Source organism: Charadrius vociferus, unplaced genomic scaffold, assembly GCF_000708025.1.
Source record: "Charadrius vociferus isolate BGI_N301 unplaced genomic scaffold, ASM70802v2 scaffold365, whole genome shotgun sequence".
Lineage (NCBI taxonomy): Eukaryota > Metazoa > Chordata > Aves > Charadriiformes > Charadriidae > Charadrius > Charadrius vociferus.
In genome coordinates this window covers 1,442,228-1,465,763 of record NW_009648559.1, presented here as the reverse complement: position 1 = coordinate 1,465,763, position 23,536 = coordinate 1,442,228, and the positions used below count along the sequence as shown (strand labels likewise).

Here is a 23,536-nt window from a genome sequence, read left to right as displayed (position 1 = left end):
GTTCGTAGAACCAATGCTAGTCTGTCTGCATGTTTCTGTGAGTGTTAAGCTTTGTAAAATTAGCTTTCTTTCAGTGAAGTCCTTGGCACATCGAGGCAGAGCCCGAGAGAGTGGTATCTTTCAGTGGCCGTTATTATTCAAGTCCAGTTGAGTTCAGGTGCTGTGTTTCTTTAGTGACCAGTAGTATGTAGGAATGCTTTTTCAAATAAAAATACTCTTCTGCAGTAGGAGCAAAGCATTTAGATGACGAATTTAAGAAAAAATAGTCTAGTCTCATACTTAGGATCAAATCTCATATGGTGTCCTTGGTAGGCTTGACTTTTCAGCATGGGTAGCTTGCTTTGCAGTTCTCTACACTGTAATCCCCTTAATATCAACAGGAATATGCACAAGAAAAAAAAGATACTTATAGTAGTAACTGTTTAGTAGATATGGCTTTTTGCCTTACATTATAAAATCTGTAAAGGTGATTTGACTCCTAACTGGGAATAAAAGGCTTTGCTACCAAGTATAATGTTAGAAGTCATAACACACAGTATATAACAAAGTATAGGATATTTCTAATGTGGAGTTTCTAATAAACTGACGTGTCTTTGAAGTTTACACAGTCCCCTGAACAGGCAGAATTTGGCATTTTCTTTTGTATAGAAATTAGGTGACACACTACAGGCAGAGTTTATAAAAAGAAACAATTTCCTGATCAAGTTAAAATTCACATTTAAAAATTCCTATAGACATTTTTAACTCCAGCTTCTCTTAAAAATAAATAAAAGCAATGTACAACAAACTGCCTGCTGGCGTGCATGCTTATTTCTGTGTCATACCGCATACTTTGTAGACTAGGTTGTTCTTTGAGAGATGACTATTCAAAAATACTTGTAATGCTTTTTGGTCTTTAAGCTAACCTAAAACAAAACAGCAGTCGTTTGTCTCACGTTCCTTGCTTAAGTAGTTTTTTCTTACCTTTTGGTTCCTTTCTTTTTGAAAATTATTGTACTACAAAAAGAAATGTGAAGCAAAATCTGTGTGTTGTAATGATGTCTTTCTTCAAGGGCTGAACAGAACAAAAAATCTTAAAATGGGAGGTGTATTTATAAGCTTAATTTTGGAGTGGCTTTTCTAAGTCTATTCAAGTAATTAACATTAATATACATCTGAGATCTGTGATCTAAAGTAGTATGTGTAAATTTCAGTGGTATGAACAATAAGATTGTTCAAGATTGATGTATCAGCATAATTAGTCGAATTCTTCCATTGACATGTCATGCAGTACTTTGGAATTACTTATCTTACTTCTTTGTCCAATATTATTCAGAAAATAAGTAAGCAGTTACTTACTCATGTTATGTTAAAAAGTGTCCAAGAACCTTTAATCTTCATGGATTTTTTTGCCAACATTCGTTACTAAGAATTTATAAATTAAATAGATTCATCAGGGCTGGACATTGCTCTATGCTAACTCACACAGTTAAGCAGTTAAAATGCTCAGGTTATAAACGTAACAGAGTTTCATGAAAACTGGCAGGGTTTTTTTTATTTTTAGTGTATTATTGTTGCCAGACACTAGTATAATACATGTACGTCTACCTTCAATTGTGAAACAAAAGAGCAGACAAAACTTTAAGTTTTCTTTATGGTAGTAAGAATACTGTAATGTGTGTCAAGGTAAGAGTGAGTCTATCTGAAGTAAGATTTTGAACTTGATTTCTCTGGTTCATATTACACTGTGAAAAGAAGCTGTTCACCTCCCACTCTAAATCATTTTCCTTTTACCAGCTGGAGAAGATCAGAATAAAATGGACCCATCCCTTTTCTCAGTCCCTAGTGGTGATGATGATCCAGCATTTGTTTTTCATTCAAACCACATGTTGAATAAGTGAAAAAGAGGAAATACATGCTGGTCATAGGTCAGGTGCAACACAGAGTTTATACAGATTTATTTTCTTTGAGGCATCTCCTATCCTGCATTTAAAGCCATTGAATGTTGCTCTGCTTCCAGTTATTTTGAGGCAGGTTTTCTTAAATAGGGATGTTTTGGGTTTTGGCATATCCTGCTGGCCAGACATTCAGCCTTCAGAGCTGTAGAAACAGCCTGATTCTGCAGATGATAACTCTGCAGCAGACTAGCTCTTCAGAATTTAAACTCCCCATGATCTCATTGGGTGGAAGCTCACCCTCTTTTTTTCTGGCTTCAAATAGAGACGACTAAGCCAAAAAAGAACCTGGAAAAGCATTAGGGTGATAATAGGGAGCTGGGGTTAAGAAATTCTCTGCTTATTACTACTCAGACATGTAGGAGAGGAGGAGGAAGGAGGACAAATATACAACAATCTACAAATGCAAATTTAATTTTTAAGCAGGTATAGATGATGACCTAAAGATTTTAGTTTTCTTGTAATAAGTTACATGTACATTTAATTTATACTCTGTTAGAAGTACTGCAATGCTTATTGCTTATGATTGAGAGAGAATCAGGAAAAGTGACTGTATATATCAGTATCAGCTTTATTTGTTGTCTTTATTACTCAACTACTTTGCATAGTGTTTTTATAGCTCTAACTAAATTATGAATGATGTCCTGTTGGTTAGGAATTTAAAAGCAATAATTTCAAATTGTCTTAAATGTGCCAGCCAGTGAGCCAAGACTCTGTATGCATTTACAGCAGCTATTTTGCAGATTTATAGCTAATATTTTTTTCCATATTTTTTTTTTATCACTACAGTTTAAGCTCGGTTTTCTCCAACTTGCCAGCATTATAAAATATATTAGGATTAGAATTAATAGCTTGCTATATGATAAGTTAAATTTTACAAGATTCAAGTTACAGAAAAGGGGAATCCCAAATAGGCATGGGGGGGTGGGAAGAAAAAATAGAACACTTTTCACAATAAGAGTAATTAAGCACTAGAGGAGCTTGCCAACAGAGGCTATGGAGTTTCTGTCGTTAAAGGTTTTAAAACTTGACTGGGCAAGGCCCTGAGCAACTTGATCTAACTTTGAAGTTAGCCCAGCTTTGAGCTGGAGGTTGGACCAGATGACCTCTGGAGGGCTCTTGCAATCTAAATTTTTCTAAATTTAAACCACCAAAAATAAGTCTGAGCTGTACAAAGGATTGGACATATTAGAAGGGAAAAAAGTCCTCATGTCCTTTCTGTTCTTCAGAGTCATAAACATGCCTTTTTAAAATACAGAGGGAATGCAATGGGAACCATGAGACTAAATATCAAATGTCACACCAGAGACTTGAGTACCTGGATTATGCACAAATATTTTAACAGATACTTTACATGAACAGTGAGGAATTTTTTAATTTTATATTTGTAACTGGAATAATTTCAGCTTTTTTTAGCTTGATGATCATGTCTTTAGTCTCATTTAATATGACAGTGGGTGATTTTTTTGTTGTTTTGCTTTTTTTTCCCCAATTTCTATTAGGAATAGGAGGCCTGCAAGATTTTGTGCTGAAGTCTGCAACACTGTCAACGTCACCAGCTTGTCCACCATTTACACCTCTCAACTTTGAAGCTACACCAATTGTGCGGGTAGCTGTTGAACCAAAACATCCAAGTAAGTTTGAAGCAGAATGGGGAAGGTAATGCAAATTCCGTGTGGTAGCAATGCAGCTTCCCACCTTTGGCTTGTTTATGATGTATCCACTGAATCAGAGACTGACCCAGTATAAAACAAATAAATACATCACCTAGAGGGCCATGCTTGGTCGTCCTTGTGAATTCTTCTAGCTGGCTAGCTCATGTCTCAATAGGTGAGGAGATACAGAAGACCTAGTTGTGCCCTTTATGGTCAGACTTAGCTGTTCCACAAGTAAGACGCTACATGATGCTCAAGGTTCAGTATTCCTTCACTCTGAAGATAAGTATTGCTTTAGGTTTTTCACTTCTGCTGACATTCCTTTATGCTACATCGTTAAGCTCGTGGTACAAATTTGCCATACTGATTATTCTCCCCCCAACCAGTGAGTAGTATATCTCTGGCTGTATTTGAATTTCAGCCTAATTTCCATTTGTCATTGTAGTGTTAGTACAACTGAAATAACTGGCTTTCTGTTCAGTTACGAAATACTCTAACACTAATATTACATGGTTTTTAGAAAGTGATTGGACAGTTTAAGAGCTATTTGTCCCAGGTGTCTGAATAGCAGATAATCATATATTGTACATCCTGCATTTGTTAAAGCAGTTTTGAAAGTATTGGAAATGACTGGTTCTACTGAGTGTAGTAATAAGTGGAAAATGTTAAAGGAATGTAATTCTATAACTACTGACTGATTTTGGGGTAATTTTTTTTTTCCTTAAGGAGATGAAGCTATATCATTCTTACACCATTGCTTAATTTCTCCTTCCTGGTAACTTCTGAATCTGTGGTTTGAATTAAATCTGTTAGGGACAGAAGCCTGAAAGGTAGCTACACTTGCAAAAGTTTCCTGAAAATCATCTGCTGCTTGCAATAACAGGAAGATGGGCAAAATTTGATCATTCTGGGCTCAGCTTGAAAGCAGTCAGTTGTCTAGTGAGTTGCATATAGTCTTGAGGTGGCCCTAGCGCATTGTCTCGTGTGAGAGCCCTGGCTTTCCACAGCAAACCTACCTCAAAACTGCATTTGCTTATTTGGAAAAATGAGTCAAATAAATACAAGTTACTTCCCTATGTATATTTTACAAAATTACTGTGTGTCTTCACATTCATGTCAAAATCTTCATATATTGTTACCTTAAGCTCTAAAAGAAGAAAAAAAAATTCTATTCACCCCTCTCAGTGCAGAAGACGATATTGAAAGTCTTTGTTCAACTGTGTTGGCCATGTGAATGAACACTGTGTTTTTTCCACTCTTTGTTTATTTTTATGTCTGCTTTTCAAGGATACTTTTCTATTATACCCTTACAAGTTTACAATATCATATTTCTTTTGTCTCCAAGTAAATGACAAGTTTAATGTCACTCTTCCTTCTGTATATGAATATGCATTCCTAGAATGCATATGTGGGTATTCTTTACCCCATATGTAAAATAAGAAAAAGGAATCATAATAATTTTTTTTAAATTGTATTAATTATGAAAGGCTGCTGTCACGAGGTGTTTATGCATAGCTTTGGTGTAATCTAGCCAAATTTGACTCAGCTGTGGTTGTTCAGTCTCCATTAACTTTAAGGCAACTCTTTTTAAACACCTTCGTTTTAGGGACAGCTGTGGTTTGTTTCACTGAAAAGCTCTCACATTCCCAATTTTTCCCATTTCAGGTTGTAATATCATTAAAGCTTTTCAGTGGCTTACAGCTAGTTTAAATCCTTCCTGTGCTTCATTCACTCTTATGCCTTCTAAGTAATCCAAGTGGAATAATGTTTGCTTTTATTTTAGTAAAATTAACATGTTATTATTTATGTCTTTGGAGCGTTTTAAGCGTTAGTAATTTACAGGTTGCTACACTTAGCCATGAAAGATTGCAAGAAAATACAATTATTTACTGAAAGATTACTTCAAATAGTTTTAATAAATAAGAGAGGTTACATCTCTTGATAATTTGTGAAAATGAGGAGTGAGATTCTTAAATTTTTAATCACTTCATATTGATAACATTCAAATTTTTTATTGGTTGTGAGCAGTTTATGAGCTGTATCTGTGGTTAATTGTATATAAGAAGCAAGATAACACAGTCATAGTCAAATGTATACCATGGTTATAATTGTGTAATGTGAATTTTATCATCAGTGTATAAATTCTTGGTGACAAATTATGAGTATAGTTTATGTCTTCAGTTGCTGCTCTTTAACTATACCACTCTTTGTGATTCATAAGCAGAAATTTGCCCACAGAAAGACTTCAGAACTTAGCTGAAAGTTTTTCAGTGTTCCTACAATACATATTTGTCTTCAGACTTCCATAAAAACGAGTGTTACCATTTTTCCTTTTAAGTATATCCTACTTCAAGTGTTGCTTCTTCAGTATTACTTTGATAATAATACTTTATTTTGCCAGGTGATATGCCTCAGCTGGTCAGAGGAATGAAGCTTTTAAACCAAGCTGATCCATGTGTCCAAGTTTTAATCCAGGAGACAGGAGAGCATGTGCTAGTGACAGCAGGAGAAGTTCATCTTCAGCGTTGCTTGGATGACCTGAAAGAAAGGTTAGAGGGGCAAGGAGGAAGAAATATTTTTAGTTCAGTAGGTGTCTGTTGTATTTCTTTGTCAGATGCATATCTTTGATTTATGTTCTGGTAAAATAGAAGCTTCACCCACCAACAGTTTCTAGCATTGGATCATAAATGTACTTTTTGTAGCTATAAAATTACTTAAAGTTGGGCAGAAGCCACTAACTCATCTCTTTTATACGCCTTTTGGGCACTTTCTAGAAATGATAAATTGCAATAGGTCCAGGAGTCCAATTAAGAATGTACTGTACCATTTGTGCAAAATAAAAACTGTGAAGAGAATAGTGTCTGATAAATGAACTCTCAAAAATTAGAACGCAACAAGGCTAAAACTGTGTGTGCACACTCTATCCTGTTCCTTTGTTCTTCACGTTGTTTTTAATGTTAATCGGTTCTTACTTATAAGCAGTATTTTCTGCAAGCATAAATGCATAGTAGAACAGTTGTCTGAAACCATCCTTTCCTATAACTTCATTTACTACAAAAATTCTGATGCTTCTGTCCACATGCATTTACTGTCATTTTCTTCCTAAACCAAAAAGCAAACCTGATGATGGATGGTTGAATGTCTGTCTTAACGTGACCATATTCATTTGAGTTAATACCAGACACCAATCACTTATGGAAGTCAGACTGGATCACTTATAAAATCAGACATATGTCTTAATGATTATCCTCATAACAACTTAGTGCAACACATTTTTACCACTTTTGAAAACATAGTCTTATTTATCGATACAAATCGCTTGAATGTATCATGTTAAATAGAGCAAAACTGGTTGCATCTGTCTTCAGCTGCAGTTTGCATAGCAAGATGTATAAATGCCTTTATTATGGGCACTGGTCAAAATATGAAAAAAAAAAAAAAGCCTATATGATGGGGAAATAGGATTATAGTGAGCAACTAGTAGCAGTCCCTATATTTACATTCCTAACCTTTTGTAAACATTATTTTGCTTTTTTTCTGAGTTGTCATCTAATTTGGCTTTTGTTGAAAGAACTATAAACAGCCAAGGGTGACTGTTTTGTGTCCCTTATTTGTATTCCTCAAGAAAAATTGTCAGTTTTGTAAACTACCAAAGCACATAAACACACTGTGCTTGTAGCAGAAACAAGAAATACCTGCGAGCACAGACTAGCAGCGCTCCCACCATTGACTCACTTGGACTTGACATATGGTTCATGATGCCTTTTTTTCTCACTTGGGTACCAGCTCATGAAAGAGTTTTGAGCAAGTGTGTTCACCAGCTCATGCTCCTTCTAGCCATCTCTGCGGACTTAGCATATCTTAGCTGCCATCCCTTACATACTAGCTCCTGGGACAAGAATTGTCCCTTGCTTCTCTCCCCAGTTTGTGGAAGGAAAAGTGAAGAATGGGATCCCTGTCTTGCACCATTCCTCGTGAGTTATGGTGGTAGACTTACTTTAGTTAACTATTAAAGTGTGAAAAGGAAAAGTTGTGGTCTGAAATGTTAGTTATATTGGCTATATGTATGCTTCCGTACAAATGTTTAGCTTGTTCTAAGGGCACATTGTTTGGAATAGGAAATTGTGACCTAGGGATCAAGAAAGTGTATAATACCCTTAAAATGTGACCTACAAGTTTTCCCCCCAAAATATTGGGAAAGTTTATTCAAAATGCTTAAGTCACACTTAAGCAGTGGGGGCAGGATTCTGATCTCAGCATCTGTCATAATTGTATCAACTGGGTTTTGAAGATTTGATATTTTTGGAGTAATAACAGAAACTGAGGAGGTTCTACTGAGTTGAAACTACACAGAATTGTCTTTTTCAATATTCTAATCAAACTTTTCCAAAGTTAGATATTTAATTTTAGCTTTCCCAGTGTGTATTTAGAAAATTATGTCCAAGTGATACTTGTTGTCAAAGATTTGAAGAGACATGGAAACAAATAAAAGATCAGTCATCCTTGTTTATCTAAATTATTAATTATGGATGTTCTGTTTAATTTCCCTAAATTTATTTTTATTTTTTCTTTCTAATTAGCTCTTTTTGAATAGAGTAGTAAATTGGGCTTTTTAACTTTGAACATTTTATTTTCTGCATTTTACAATGGAAATTTTTAGAACTTTCTGTCCAAAGAGCATTGCAAATACTAAGCGTTTGGGGAATAAATTACCCTGTTCAGAATGAGAAACAAAGAGAATGAAGATGGTGGGGGTGGGGTGGGGGCGGTGGGGTTGGTTTTTTTTAGTATAATACAAATGCATGGAAAAACTGCCAAAAGGGTAGATCTCCTGTTTTGGAGGTCCATGGAAGTAAAGTTTACAACTACATTTGCCTTTTGTCTGCAACTTTTATCACTCTGCCAAAATTTACCAAAACTTAGGAAATTTTGGTTAGTCCTTTTCTTGTCATTTAATGAACCTGCTCAGACCTCATGGGTGATTAAGAAGGATACACAACTCTCAACTTGGAGTCTGTCACATAAATGTAATAAATCATTCTTCCTTTTTTCTTGCCATCACTCAAATTTGACATGCCTAAAATGTTTCAGCTGACTTTAAAACACTGCTTTATATCATGAAACTGTTATAATAGTGGTTATCAGACCAAAGGATAAAATTATTTCTGCTAACTTAATGCTGGTTGCCTGAGTGCTTCGCTTCCATTTCCCATGTCATAACCCTTGGCAGTTTTTATTCATGGTTATTTACAAGAAAGATCTAGACCCAATCCTAGCTTGAGGCGGTTTTTGCCCCTCAAGTTGCACTTTTCTTGGAACTTAGACTAATAGCTTCTTAAATAATCTGGTTTGGAGCACTTTTTGATGCAATGAATTGTACCTCATATGAAAGCTTAGAGCAAAGGTTAATAAGAGGGGGTTTTGAAATGCCAGGGTTACCCATCACAGAGATAATGTTAATCATCACTGTTCCCAGACTTGTGAAGTATTTCAGGTAAGTTGCTTTAGAGCTCCTAGGTCCATGTAGCCTCCAGTAAAATAGACAGAACCTGTGGTTGTTTCTCAAGGCTGAAATTATGAAGATTGAAACTGATGAAGTACTTTAAGCTCTGTTTGCTTGTATGTAATTACCTATGATTTCAGGTGGCAGCAGTTGTTTGTTTTATTGCAGATAGCTATTCACCCACAAGCTTTCAGCTGTGGGTACTACTAATTAGAACTGAGGCTTGATGCAGAATAGTGGCTATTCTAAAACTGATTACAGCAAAATATTTCAGTGTTAGAATGAGATAAAACTGAAGTGTGAGTGTTCCTGAATGCATTGGCTAAGCCTCACAGATGTACATGCAATCATGTAAGTAATGCATCCTTTAAGTCACGCATGCTGGAACATGATTTTTGTTAATTTTGATTTTGAATGTAAACTATAGCAGCATGAAAATCTAACTGCACCTCCTTTATAGGGATCAGTGACTTATCCGAAAACTTTCTATTTGTATAGTAAAATAGTTCTATATAAGCATTAATTGCAGGAATCTTGTATAAATAAAGGTAAATAACATCTGGGCCTTAGAAGCAGGTCATTCCAATTATGGTCTTGTTTTCTGCATGTGTTTTAAAAACTGAGCCTAATCAGTTGGCATAAAAACATTATTTTCATACCCAAACAATAAACCAAAACCCATTCTTCATTGATCTGATGCTAGCTGGCTATACCACAGGTTGTAATTGTAGCAGTGAGATAATAATCAGCAGAGTGTAATTTTTATAGATTAAATAGCTAGAAAAGGCTGTTGAAAAACCTTTGAAGGCACAGGGTTACTGTTTTACCAGTGGTAGGAACCTTTCATTTCTAAACAAGGTGTTTCCTGGGAGCTTTTGCTATGACACTATTGTTTTTCCCCTTCAGATGAGGTGAAAAATACAGGCTATTTTCTAGATCTGATGGGAAGCTTTCAACATTCCAGTATCTTCAGCTTAGTTAAATCTCGAATGTATTTGAACAAGATGCTGATTATATGCACTTAATAAACCTCCATTTCCAAGTTGTGAAAAAAACTGTTTTGCCATGGTGCCATTAGCAATTTTCAGCTCCTGTGATTACAGTAAACAGATAAAATACCATACAGTATATTTTGAAGTCATGAAGTTGTACTTGAAGATAAGATTCCTTTATGAATAAATATAGAGATGTTTATTAAATATGTGAAAGAGCTAACAAATCTGGCACTTCCTAGCTGGGTGGTAAAATAACACATTGGCATACTCAAAGATGTGAAGCTTTTACTTTTGGAGCATTTTAATCACCAGTAATTAAATTTTCTCATCTTGTGAAATACCCTTTAAAGTGGAGTTCTCCTGCAGAGTACTGACTTCAAGACAAATGATTAATAAATACAGACTAATCTGAAAAAAAATGCTGCTGGTTAATAGCATTGCTGTGAAAATCAGGTCGGTTCCTCAATAATCACACTTTATCACTGTTATAAATGCCAATACTACAATATTGTTGAAACGTCTGTCTTATTGTGGTCTGCTGTACTGTTTTTTCTATATATTTTTATTTCCAGCACAGGTTTTTGTCACTGTGTAGGGTATTTCCTAACTTACTTTAAAAGAAAGCTTTTTGGGTTGTATCTTTCAACTCTTGACCCATAATAATTCCTTTGCAAATTGCTAGTACTCTTGCAAAGCAGATTATAAATTATAGTTAAACAGGCTGAACTGCATTGGTAAGAGTTTTTCCTTTCTTTTAGCATGGTAAAAGACCAAAATCTTCACCTACTGTCTCATACCCCATTTTACTTTGTGCTTTCTGTGGTCCTTTAAAGGCAAAGATTGAATTTACCTTTTTTTAATTAGTCAAAAAATAAGATTCATCCACAACATTTAAAATTTGTTTGTTTTTTTCCGTTAGGAAATTTTATTCTCTTTGTGAATCTTCCAATATAAACTCTTCTAACAAACTGAGAAGTGTTTAATGACCTGAAATAATAGGGCTTTCTGGTATAGAATTGATGGTTTCATTTTTGTCTGTAGTTAATGGTCAATTTATTTTAATTATCTCCTGTAGTTTCTTCTGTTTATGTTTTAGTTTTGTATAAAGCTGTAGTCGCAAATGTAACTTTATAAAAAAAATAATTACCACTTAATTTTCATTGAAGCGACTGTTCAATATAAAGCTACTTGGGATGTGGGAGGGAGAGGGATTGCGTTTTGCTTTGTAGCAGAGAAAAGGCTGCTACTAATTACAGGTCTATACATGAAATAATTATCTGGCATAATTCTATAACGAATGCATCTCTATCTGGTGATACTCAGGCGTAGCTATTTCACTTGAAAGTTTTCCCTTCCTCAAGCCAACTTAAAGGCATTCCAATGTAGGCAGTCATTGACTTCTACCTTCATAATAGTCATTTGTATTTTTACATTTGTTAACGAGATCAAAATTATGAATGATCCTTTAGGTTTGCAAGGACAATAGTGGTTAAGGTTTCCACTGACTAATCACAATATGAAGTCACTAGGGGCCTTTTCCCCTACAGTAATCCTCCTTGTGCTTCTGTGCTGCAGTGCTAGTTTCGTGCACCTGGGCAGCACAGGATTGTGCACAGATTTGAGGCTGCTGTGCCAGGAGTATGGAGAAAACGGGAGTTTCAGCTCTCCAAGCGCTTGTAGCTGCAGAGTACTTGATATGAACCAACAAGATTATAGAACCACGGCTCCACACTTCGCAAAAGCCTGTTCAGCTTACCCAGTGCTCTTTTTGGAGCATCTCACCGTAAGAACTGCTATACTGGTTCACACAGGGTATCCATCTTGCTCAGTATCATATCTCCAGCAGTGTGGCCTTGAGCATATGTCTAGGGAAGAGTAAAACCAGAGTAACCATAATGCTTTCCTGGGCCTTAATTGTTTTCAGTTCAGGGACAGTTCGAGGCCCGTTGTGGTTTGATTTGTCAGTTGATCCTGATCAGCCTTCCCCATGCCCTTCAAGATTTTGTCGACCTCTATTGTATCCTTGAACCATCTGAAGGCTACTTGTACTTTTATACCGTTGATTGTCCTTATTCTCATTTTCTTCTTGTTCTATTGTATTTCATTTGAGGGTAGAGAACAGCAGCATGTAGTTTCCAATATGTGGGTGAATTGGTGATTTACACAGAGTCACAACATTGCTTTTTCTTTTATTTTCTTCAGTTCCTTTCCAAATATTTCTAAAGACATAAGAGGCAATGCTGTTTTTTTGAAGTACGTAACGCTTTTAAGACTTTGAGTTTGAAGTCCATTATCTAGTAATCTGTTTTGCAATCAGATTTATTCATGAACATCTGTTCCATGTTAAAGCCATTGCCCTACCTTCACCCTTCCCAAGTTTAAAAGTATTTTTGTAATTTTAAACTAATTTTTAAACTTTATTTTATAGGTTTGCAAAGGTAGAGATTAGTGTGTCAGCACCTATTATACCATTCCGAGAGACTATAACAAGACCTCCAAAAGTTGATATGGTGAATGAAGAAATAGGAAAACAGCAGAAAGTTGCTGTTATACACCAAACAAAAGAGGACCAAAATAAAGTTCCTGAAGGAATTCAAGTTGATTCAGATGGGCTTGTTACAATATCTACTCCAAATAAACAAGCTACTCTCAGTGTAAGAGCAATGCCGCTTCCTGAGGAGGTAACTCGACTTCTTGAAGAAAACAGTGACTTAATTAGAACTATGGAGCAACTCAACACATCTCTGAATGAAGATAAAAAAACCCATGAGATAAATCAGAAGACTCTTGATAGGATCAAGGAATTCAAACAGAAGTTGGAGCAAAATCTGCAGGGAAGAAAGTGGAGAAATGCTGTTGATCAGATCTGGTCATTTGGACCAAGGAAGTGTGGACCTAATATTTTGTTATATAATTTTGAGGGCTATAAAAGGTCTGTGTGGCAGTGCCTTGGGAACGCTGTGAAAGAAGTAAGTAGATATAGAGACTTTGACAACAGCATAGTAAGTGGATTTCAGCTGGCTACACTTTCAGGACCCATGTGTGAAGAACCCCTCATGGGTGTTTGTTTTACAGTGGAAAAATGGGAAATGAATAAAGTTGGAGAGATGCTGTCAACCAGTAGTCACGATTCAGGGGAATGTGATGCCATAGAACATAAACAAAATGAAGATACTACTCTAACAAGCAGTTGCACTGATGAAGTTTGCAGTGCAAATGAACACCAGGACAGCAGTCAAAGTGATCCGAAATCACCTGAGAAAATTAGTAAACACAAGGGAGAAGTTTTACTTGCAGATTGTTATGGTCCCTTTTCTGGACAACTGATTGCCACCATGAAGGAAGCTTGTCGTTATGCGTTGCAAGCAAAACCACAGAGGCTTATGGCAGCAATGTACACATGTGAAATTATGGCTACTGCAGAAGTTTTAGGTAAGACAGACAAAGAAACCTTTGTCAAGAATTTCCTTTCAGAGTTCCAAGGTGAGGTTTTATAAATTAGACAGAATCAGAAAGTATAACTTAAAAATTTTGTCAGAAGTTTTTTATAATTCTTCAGTAGATTAGTACAATGAGCCTGATGTCTGTAGTATTTATGCTGTTCTAAATGAAAATTTAGCATTGTTTTTGCTTATCTGAAACATATGCATAAGTAGCAGTGCTACACTTTTTTGGAAGTGCAAGATACAAAATGTTGCCTTTTTATGACATTTTTGTAATAGCAACTTCAGTAAACACGAATACCAATATTGTGCCTCATAATTAAGCATTAGTTCCATGAAGAGATAAGGAAGCCTATCCTGTTTGTAAAATGAATGCAGAATCTTAGTTAATGTCATTTCAAGATTTTTTTTAAGTTAATATAATAATCAATATAGAAGTAAAATCAGAAAAGAAGAAAGAATCTTAAATTATTGTTACAGTCCAGTTGGTAGACTTTTTTTTTTTAAGTAGCATCTGTATCCTTCTAGTATGCAAGTTGCTCACTTTGCAAACCCAGTGCATACCAAATTTGTGTCATTTATATTACCTTACCACTTATACCTACTTAAACTTGTTTTATGACTACTTTAAACACCTCTTACCTTACCCTAACATTTGTTCTTGGAGTTTTCCGTGGGAGCTGCTTGCACGCTGAATCTGATCCAATGCACCAAGATTACCTTTAAAAATTACTTCATTGCATTTAAGCTATCAGCAAATTTATTTTTCTACTCATGACAGAAATTAAAGTATATCCCACATACAATAATTAAAGATTTGGTTATTTATTGTAAATATTTCCGCTGTTGTGCACACAAGCATAATGATAGCAGTTACACCAAACAAATTGGTCCGAAGAGCAAAATCTACAGTTGTATGTAGTGAAAAGAAATGCTTTTGAGCAATTGTTTTGTACAGATGCATGATCCTGTTCTTTTCTGGAGGTACTCTTTAGTGGGCCTGGTAAAAGGTGTCCTCCAGCAAGCTTATTAGCATATTACCTTAAGCTACAACTTACTATGACATAGAACTTCTGCCTTTTTAAACTATCTTTAATTATTTTTCAACAAGTAAGAATGCCTGTCAAAATTACACTTCGTAGTGTTACACATTACTGTTTCTGGAGCACATTAACACAATACTTCTGAATCTCTTATGTCAAACTATAAGCAAGATAGCAATTTTCAAACCACAGAAACACTGTATGAATTGCTGTTTTTGAAAACGCCCGCTACTAAAAAAGCATGATTGTTTTGGTAGTGATGTAATTAACATGCATCAGCTTGTCAGTTGTGCCATAAAACCAAATGGAAACATGGCTTTTTAATGTGCATATATATATATATATTATAAAAAAATAAGTGTAATTTAGGACTCAGACATGCAAGCAAATTAGTCCAGTCTAATGAATGTGAATTGTGTGGTAATAACCATGGACATGCACTTAGTTAATTACAAATTCATGGGTTTAATTTTTATTGTGGAATTTTAAGCTAATAAATTTTATCTTCATTAGGGGAAGTGAAAAGTATGCATGTCATCCACTAAGACTTGGTAATTGACATGTCATAAACAGCTGGCTTCTGTAACTTGAATTCTTTCAGTTGGTCTTCCATATACCCAGTTCAGTTTAATTTATCTTCATATTATCTGGTAGTTTCTAAGATGTCAGCTTCTGAGGAAGCTAGTTCTTTTATGTTAGTTGTCTCAGTATATAAAGCTTTTTCCATAGACATTTCTAACCGTGAAAATAAGCTCAATTGGAGCTGAGGAGAGGTGCAAGGAGAGAGGAACGCAGAAATGTGTTGCAAGCTTATACATGTCCAGTGTGACGGGTCTTGGGTTTAGACTTGGGTCCTGCATATACCTGATGTTTCCCAGTAGGTTACACTTTTGAGCATCTCGTTCCTTTGGTTAGTTCACTAAAAAAAAATCCATTTTTACACACTCCTGCTTTATGGAAGTTCTATGTAAACTCCCAAAAGTGGAAGAATGGTCCTAACTGGCAACACATGTTTACTTATTATTAGCTTTTGCGTGTTAATATTCCTACTTTTTGAGCTCTTCTTCCCTTTTCTCTTTTGTTTTCTGGAGACTGAAAGCTAGACTGTCTTTTCGTTTTACTGATGCCGGTGAACCATAGTTGGGAAAGGACTTTACCAGACTGTTGTAGCTTTTGGGTTTGGATTTTGATAGCAATTCTTATGTCTTTATTTCTTTTAAAATAAAGTTATTAAAATTTTAGATCAGAGTGTTTTAGGGGGCAATTCACGTCAATTCATAGTATTGTCTCTGGCTTGGTTGTGTAAGTGAAAACGTGCAGAATCCAAAACAGAAGAGCAGCTCCTCCTTCTCTGTTAGCGACGTTCATGGGGACGCCTGGGCTCTCGCAAATGGTGATCCTCTCGTCCTTCCACAGTATTTCTTTCCAGTATGAAGTTTCATTTTTTTAGTATGCAGGGAATACTGAAATTGCTAGGATTTTCACTTGCTGAACTGAAGTAACCCTCAGTAAAGTGGTGAACAGGACTTAAATATTTTAAGGATCTGGACTTAATACATCTTTAAAGTGAGCCTGTTACGCACAGACTTACTCTGTATGTTGCAGCACATTGAAGCTGTTTTTGAAGTTGTATCATATTTTCAAATTAACCATTTTAACTATTTTGAATAGGAAGATCTTATAGTATTTCTTGGTGATTGATGCTGCTAAATCCATTCAACTAATTAGTGTAGAGTGTAGAACCAGTATATCTTCAGTATACTACAGTCTGCCCATAGTGGTGAAACCAAAGACCTTCTGTAACTACTTGTGATAGCATTAACTGAGACAATGCTCCACACTGCTTGGATGAAATACATGTAGCTAGGAACCATTTAGTAAGCTATAAATTGTCTTCTGGCTTTTATGTTTTCAGAGAATAATCCTCAGTGAATTATGACCATAAAATATGTGCATCTAAAGTGCTTTGTGAAAAATGTTACCTTAGTTATCTCATGAATATGTGTGCAAACTAGTCCTGGTTAAAACAATTAGTAAAATAAATATTTTGAATTATAACATTAATAACCTATAGAGTGGTTTTGAACTTACTTGCTTTAACAAATGGCTTTAATATATACTGTGTTGCACATATATAGCATACGTACAGTGACCATGATGTGATGATGTTCTTTTGCGATGAGTGTGTTTAAGCTTGCATTTTAAAGCAGTTACTAAATTGTGAGCTGTGCTGAGATATGACCCTTTTGTATCTTGAGAATTTTCTGGACTCACTGAAATTTCCATAGCCTTGAAATTGCTTAGTTATGCTAACAAAGGCTATACATGCATGGCAAACTCAATGCCTTACCTTCAGAATGCCTTAATCTTTTTGTGATTTTAAAATGTAGAATATAGAAGTATTTCCTCAATTTCCTCATGAGCAATAAGAAGATTATTGTGCATAGTCAAGGTGAAGTTCAGTCAGAGGAACAGTGAGGAGGTCCTGGTAAGGGCACGAGCAGATAAAATTGTCGGTGATGGTAGAAAGAACACTTCAACCCACATTTTATTAGAGAACTATAAACTCTGAAATGATTGGTGCTGAACTGATGCTTCATTACCTGCATCTGACAGGAAGATTTAACTGTACTACCTGTGTGCATGTGCTGAATTTCCTGAACAAGGACCAGATTCTGTATTTAAAAAATAAAGGCAAATAAACCCACTCCACCATTTCCTTTGGTATCCCACAAAAGGCTTACAGTATATATGCAAATCAATGTATGTGGCTATAATCTTTAATGATATCTTTTTGTCAAGTCAGAATAGGTGGCATGCATTATGAAGTAATGTATATTTCTAATTATTTCCAGTAAGTCAGTTTTGCCCAGATGTTTAAAAGGTAGCAGTACGCATTCTTTTTTATTCACTGCAATATAATATAAAATATTTGAACCACTCAGAAATTGATGTAAACTTGTTCTTCACTACAAGGTACTTTTAAAGTTAATTTATACATCTAAGACTTACTGACTATTCACATTTGTAAATGAAGGCATTCCTAAAACATTTTTTCAGTGTGTAAGTTTTCTTGTTTTCACTATCTTGATCAACGCAAACGTATGTCCTAGTTTTTGTCTGTAGAATACTTAGCCCCTGAGTTTGCAAAAACGTTTTAAAACATTAACGTAATGCCTACTGTAAAGTTGAACATAAGTGTTTTTACAGCTACTTTCATGATATATACACTGTATTTTAATGGTTTGAGTATTAATTTGGGAAAGAAAAATAAAAATTATCCATGACTAACTTAAGCTTGAATTAATTAAAAAAATATTTGAACACATTAAACATAATAAATATGTAGTATTTCAGACAAACAAGTTTTCTGTGATTAGAACAGCCCTGCAGTGTCTGGGACAGGTACCATATAGGGATATGGTGATCCAAACAAACTTTTAAAGATATGATTCCTGAAACACAGTAATATTTCTTAGTAATGTTTCTCAAATATTTGGTTGTAAAAAAATAAAGCAAGTTAGGCACGTAATCTGGCAAACTGCCTTTTAAAGAATAGCCGTATGATTGTATAAAATGCACCTGGTGCAAGCATCATTTCGATTCATACAGTAGTACTAATTTATTAACTGTTACTCATAGGGTTCTTCACATTGTAGTGGCAGAAAATGTTGTTTGTTTGAATTTAATGGGTCCACTTAGTTGATCCACTTACAGGGAAGAATTTTAGCCAAAGAAATTATGTGTTTTACTTACTGCTGAAGTTTCCCAAATAAAAATTTATGTATTTCTCTTCGTGATGCAGAATATAAATATATTGGTAAGCTTATCAAAATTATGTCTTTGCAGGTCGTGTGTATGCTGTCTTGTCCAAAAGAGAAGGCAGAGTGTTACAAGAGGAGATGAAAGAGGGGACGGATGTGTTTATTATTAAGGCAGTCCTGCCAGTAGCAGAAAGCTTTGGTTTTGCTGATGAAATCAGGAAGAGAACTAGTGGCCTGGCCAGTCCGCAGCTGGTGTTCAGCCACTGGGAGGTAAAAATATCTATTCACTCCATCTGTTTTGGTGATCTATTTCCTGTAGATGTGGCAGACTGGAATAATAAGTGGAAAAGGTTAAGTTTTGGTCAAGAGATTTGATTAATTCCTTTTTGAAATGAAGAGGGGAAAAAAGTAGCTTTATATTAGTCTTATTGGCTTTTATAGGTCTGCTGTTCAGAAATGTATTTATATTTTGTTTAGATGGGCTGCTTTGTTATTTCAATAGAAAGTCAGTCCTTCACAAATGAAACTGATTCTTCACGAATGTGTTTTCCTGAATTTTATATGCCTTAATGAGTTGTCTGGTAAACTTGTTTGGGAGTCCGGGGAAAAAAAAAAAAAACACTAAAAAACCCAACCTACCGCTAATAGAAAATGTAACAACAAATCTAATGCATATGAAAGCTAACCTTTTAGGGGCTAGCAGACACCTAGGTATTTTTTTGTCCTTATATATTCCAAGTCAATGCATATTTTCATACTTAAAGGCAAAGGGAATAGACTTCATTCTTTCAAAATGAAGTCTGGTGATAGTAAGTGGAGGTGTCCTCAAAATCATTCCCTTTGGTCATCTTTGTCACTTAAAGAAATGAAGAGGTGAAAGTGAAGGTGTAAAGGAAACATGCAAGTGGGAAAGCTGATATGGAGCGTCGTCAACTGAGAGTGCACTGTATTTTGTTCCTGTGATGTGGATCGATGATCTTCAAGGAGAAATATAAAAAGCTGTAAATCAGAGTTTCATGTTCAAAACAAACAAACTTGCATTGTAGGACTTCTTGGAAGACTCCACTGAAGGAGCTAAAAATGGGTCCAAGGGCAAGAGTCAGTGGGTATAAGCTTCTCACATTAAATTTTTAAAATAACAGAAGTCTAGGTTTTTCTGTTTGTTGTTTTGGGTTTTTTTAGTCAGGTGTTCCTGTATTTGGTGTTAGGATCATAGAAACTTTTGTAAATGGATTACAAAGCCTTCTTTTTGTTTGTTTTTGTATCATCTTCTGATTTATTTTGTGACCTCAAATGTCAAGTCTCTGAGTACAAACAACTACAGATTTTTGAGGTCGGTAATGCTCCATGCAGTTGCCAGATATGGTCGGTTTACAACCGTTTCTCTTCAAAGTATGTGCTGATATTTCACGTGGTGTGGATTCTTCCTCATTTCCTGTAGCTAAATTGCCCTGGTAGGTAGTAGCTGTTAACTAGCAGTATTTCTTTGTTGGTAATTGTTGTAACTGCCTCAGGAATTTTATGTGGATACTAATGGAAAAGGAGGATCTCTGCAAACTAGACGAGTCCTCTGCTGTCAAAAGAGTTGGGAATCCTTGAAACAGTACGCTTGGAGAAGTACATTATGTCTTCCTTGGCAATGGTACCTTTCTGGTGTCAGAAAATGCAGTGGACCAGTGACTTATCTCCTCCCTCACTATTAATACTGATTCATGTAATCTTCTTGTAAGTTAATCTGACTTCACAGAGAACCACGGAAAGGAAAAACAGAGCTAAACTGAATGAAAAAGAAAAAAAAAAGCGACCCCCCATAGATTGTATACGCACAAAAAAGTAGCTAAAGCAACAACTTTTTGAGTATAGGGATCTCGGTGTAAGGCAGTAACAGATTAGGTACTTCAAACCAGTGAGTGTTGGCAGTATTGCATACATTAGTTTTGTCAGTTTAGGATGTTCTCATCTGAAGTGCAGCTGGTGAGGTTTTGTGGCTTAACTGGTCTTTTGTCTGAACGGCCTCTGATATCAGTGCCCTAAAGGAATATCAGTCAGAAGGACGTTACTTCCAGCTAGCCCGCTGTTTTGTGCCAGTTTCTTTAGGATTTGTAGCTACTGTGCTCCAGTACTAAGCAAAAAAGTAAACCCCTTGCCTCTCTGACCTTCCCTTCTATCCCCAAACCTTGGTATATACGTTTACTATGTCAGATGTTATGTATTTCACATAAGAAAATGTTCATACGTAATTATAGATATGCATAGGAGAGGGAGATTTGAACAACTGGCAACATTTTCTAAAATAGACCCTCAGGAGAGACTATAATTACATCTAGTATGTTAAAATGTAGTGGTAGCATAAAAAATGATTGTGTAAGCCATTCACCTTTCCACCTGGCAAATTTGTCGATGGGGAGGGTTGTTTTTTTGTCACATTGGAAGTCATGCTCACATATTTTTGTGACAAAATAAGCCTTTTTCTAAGCTACTAGCAATGTTGGCTCTGTGCAGTGATGGCAGAGAGAGTGCATTCTACTCTCACATCATCAACAGAATTGCTAAATAAATACGATTTTCAGAATCTCCAGTGGTGGTATGACAGAGAATCCAGAAAAATGGTTTTGTGTCTCAGATCACATGAGAAATTTGTAGAGCTTTTCTCTGTTTCTTTTTCTCTCTGTCTTCTGCTAAACACAAAACCCCCAAATAAATAAATAAACCTATCACCCTATCGGGTTTCATCAGATATTAGGTTTGACTTTGACAGTGCTACATTACTGATTATTTATGATGGTATATGTACATACATGATAAACACCAGCATTTTATTTGAATCCCAATTATTTAATGTATCATTGTTAAAGACAATATGATGTGAACTCTGTCTATGTAATTTTATCCTATTTTTCCCTTAGTGCTAAAGATGGAAAGGGAGCGTGGTAGCTACTTGGTTTGTTTTGCATTTCCTAAGTTACTGAGTATATGGTTGCTGCTTTAATTGCATACTACCCAAACCCTTCCATGACATTCTGAATTAATTCTGTTAGCGGTGTCTTCTCAGTGTGCTTGGCTCACTAGCTGAGTACCTGGGAAGTGTATTTCTTTGCACAGATTCCTTCTAACATGTTGTTATCCTCATTATACAGATACTGAATTAGACACTTTTTGGTATTTTTAAACTTCTAAACACTTAATCTCATGGAAATCACATGCATAAAGTAAGTTTAAAGAACTGAGGTTTGAATTAATTTTTTTTTATTCTTACATTTCATTAATATGATTTGTAGACTATAAACACAGGAAGGTCGATGATAGAGCCAGCATTTAAATGGACCTATTTTTGTCTCTGTGGAAATGAAATTACCATTTTTTTCTCCAGTTAATGAGTGTACTTTGTATAGTTCAGATTACTTCAGCCCCAGGGAATGGAGCAATGTGTGTATTGAGGACTATCTTGTCAGATACTCCTTTTTCATTTGTTTCTTCTGTCATGCTTATACAATTTATTCCTGCCTGTAGAAGATGACACCAAATAACCATTAGTGGGAGCTTTTAGTTTGGTCCCAGACCTGATTTCATCTTCTTTATGATATCCCTAGGCAAATGTTAAGTGCATTGAGTTTACTTGGCCATATTTTCTTAGATTTCAATATAGACTTTCTTCTGAATTCTTAGTTTAAAATCTATAACTTGGGGATAATTATCAACTCCCTGTATTTTTGTATCACTGAATCAATAATACACCTTCAATTAGTGTACATTTTTCCTAAACCTGCTTCCTTTGTTCTCTCTTGATTCTTTGCAGTTACATCTTACACTCAGTCATGTCATTTGATCTTCATCATAAGGTTCTTTGAACAAGAAGATATTTGTGATTGCACAATGCTTAGAATAATGGAGCTCTAATCCCATCTGGGAAATCTGTGTGATAGTAAAAAAATAATGCGTTTGGCTCTATTCAGATGCTGATTTAATTCTCAGCAAGTGCAGAAATTGTCAAACACATCTACTTGTAAAGTTGTGAAATGTACAGTATTCCTGTTAACTTGTATCTTTCGAATTGCATCATGATTGGCTATTAAACAGACTTTTATTCTTGGGTGGGGCATGGGTGAATTGTAAACACTGTTTAATCTGAATTCTTTTTCAGTATCCTTTCTAAGAATAGTGTCTAGAATGTGCTTTAGGGCTCTGGAGAAAGGTAAGAGAACAACTGCCTGTAATAAGTGATAACAATATGAGGCATTCTGAATCTGGAAGTTTTATATTCTGAATTTTAAGTCATTCCTTCTGAATTGTAAGTCATTTTACAACTCGGAAGATGAGGGCTTAATATTGAAGTGGCTGGATGAGATTGTTAGGCCTGCATTAAACAGGAAGCAGACTAAGGTAATGAGAGACTCTAAGGATCTGTGAATCTATACTAGGTTTGAACTATAACTTTACGTACATCATTGTGCTAATAACAGTTTAGACATGTAAATGAAGTCTAGGAGTAACGTGGAACCTTTCAAATATGATAAGCTCATTGTATTGGTCAGGACATCTGAAGCTAATTAAAATAGTAAATAAAAGTGGTAGTGGTGTGGCTTTAATTTTCCTTCTCAATACATGTTTCTTAAGTAATAGGAAAAATGTAATAGTAGAGCCACACGTCGTCTTTTTTTCTTTCCAATTCCTGAATTCCTGTTTGTAGCTACTGGCTGAGGTCAAGGCTAAAGCTCAGCTGTCACTGGTTGAGGCACAAACAAGGATGATGCTCTTGAGCCAAAATAAACTTGTATGAGTTTATTTTACAACTAAATATGTAAATGTACATTATTACAATATTTATTGGAAGAGGAGTTCTCATATCTGACCTCAGGCATTTTAAGGCCTTGGCCATTTCCTTTATGTATTGTGAATGGGATCTCGGAATTATAAAATACTTTTGGATTCTCGTTTTACTTTGTAGGGAATCTACACTCCTAATGCATATGTAGATTAAATGTCTAAAGTTTGACTACAAGTTATTCCATATCCCCTTAAACCTCCTGTCTCTGAAAGAAAATGAGAAGTTATGAATCCGATACACTTTTTGATTTTTTTTAAAGCTTTTGTGAGATGGCTATGGATGCGAAATAAATGAACTTCTCTGTTGGGTTTATAACTTCCATGTTTTGATCTCTCTTTCTCTCTCTCTCTCTCTCTCTTTCTCTCTCTCTCTCT

General features: G+C 35.4%; 1 protein-coding gene across 2 annotated transcripts in view; it reads left to right on the top strand.

Annotated features, from left to right (window-relative positions):
• The window catches only part of EFTUD1 (elongation factor Tu GTP binding domain containing 1), an 80,933-nt gene that overhangs the window by 47,383 nt on the left and 10,014 nt on the right, over nt 1-23,536 (top strand). For both annotated transcript variants that reach the window (XM_009886110.1, XM_009886111.1), the window contains 4 exons: nt 3,437-3,568; nt 5,991-6,138; nt 12,516-13,519; nt 18,423-18,607. In XM_009886110.1, the coding sequence (XP_009884412.1) occupies nt 3,437-3,568; nt 5,991-6,138; nt 12,516-13,519; nt 18,423-18,607 (1,469 nt within the window). The remainder of the gene's footprint in view (nt 1-3,436; nt 3,569-5,990; nt 6,139-12,515; nt 13,520-18,422; nt 18,608-23,536) is intronic.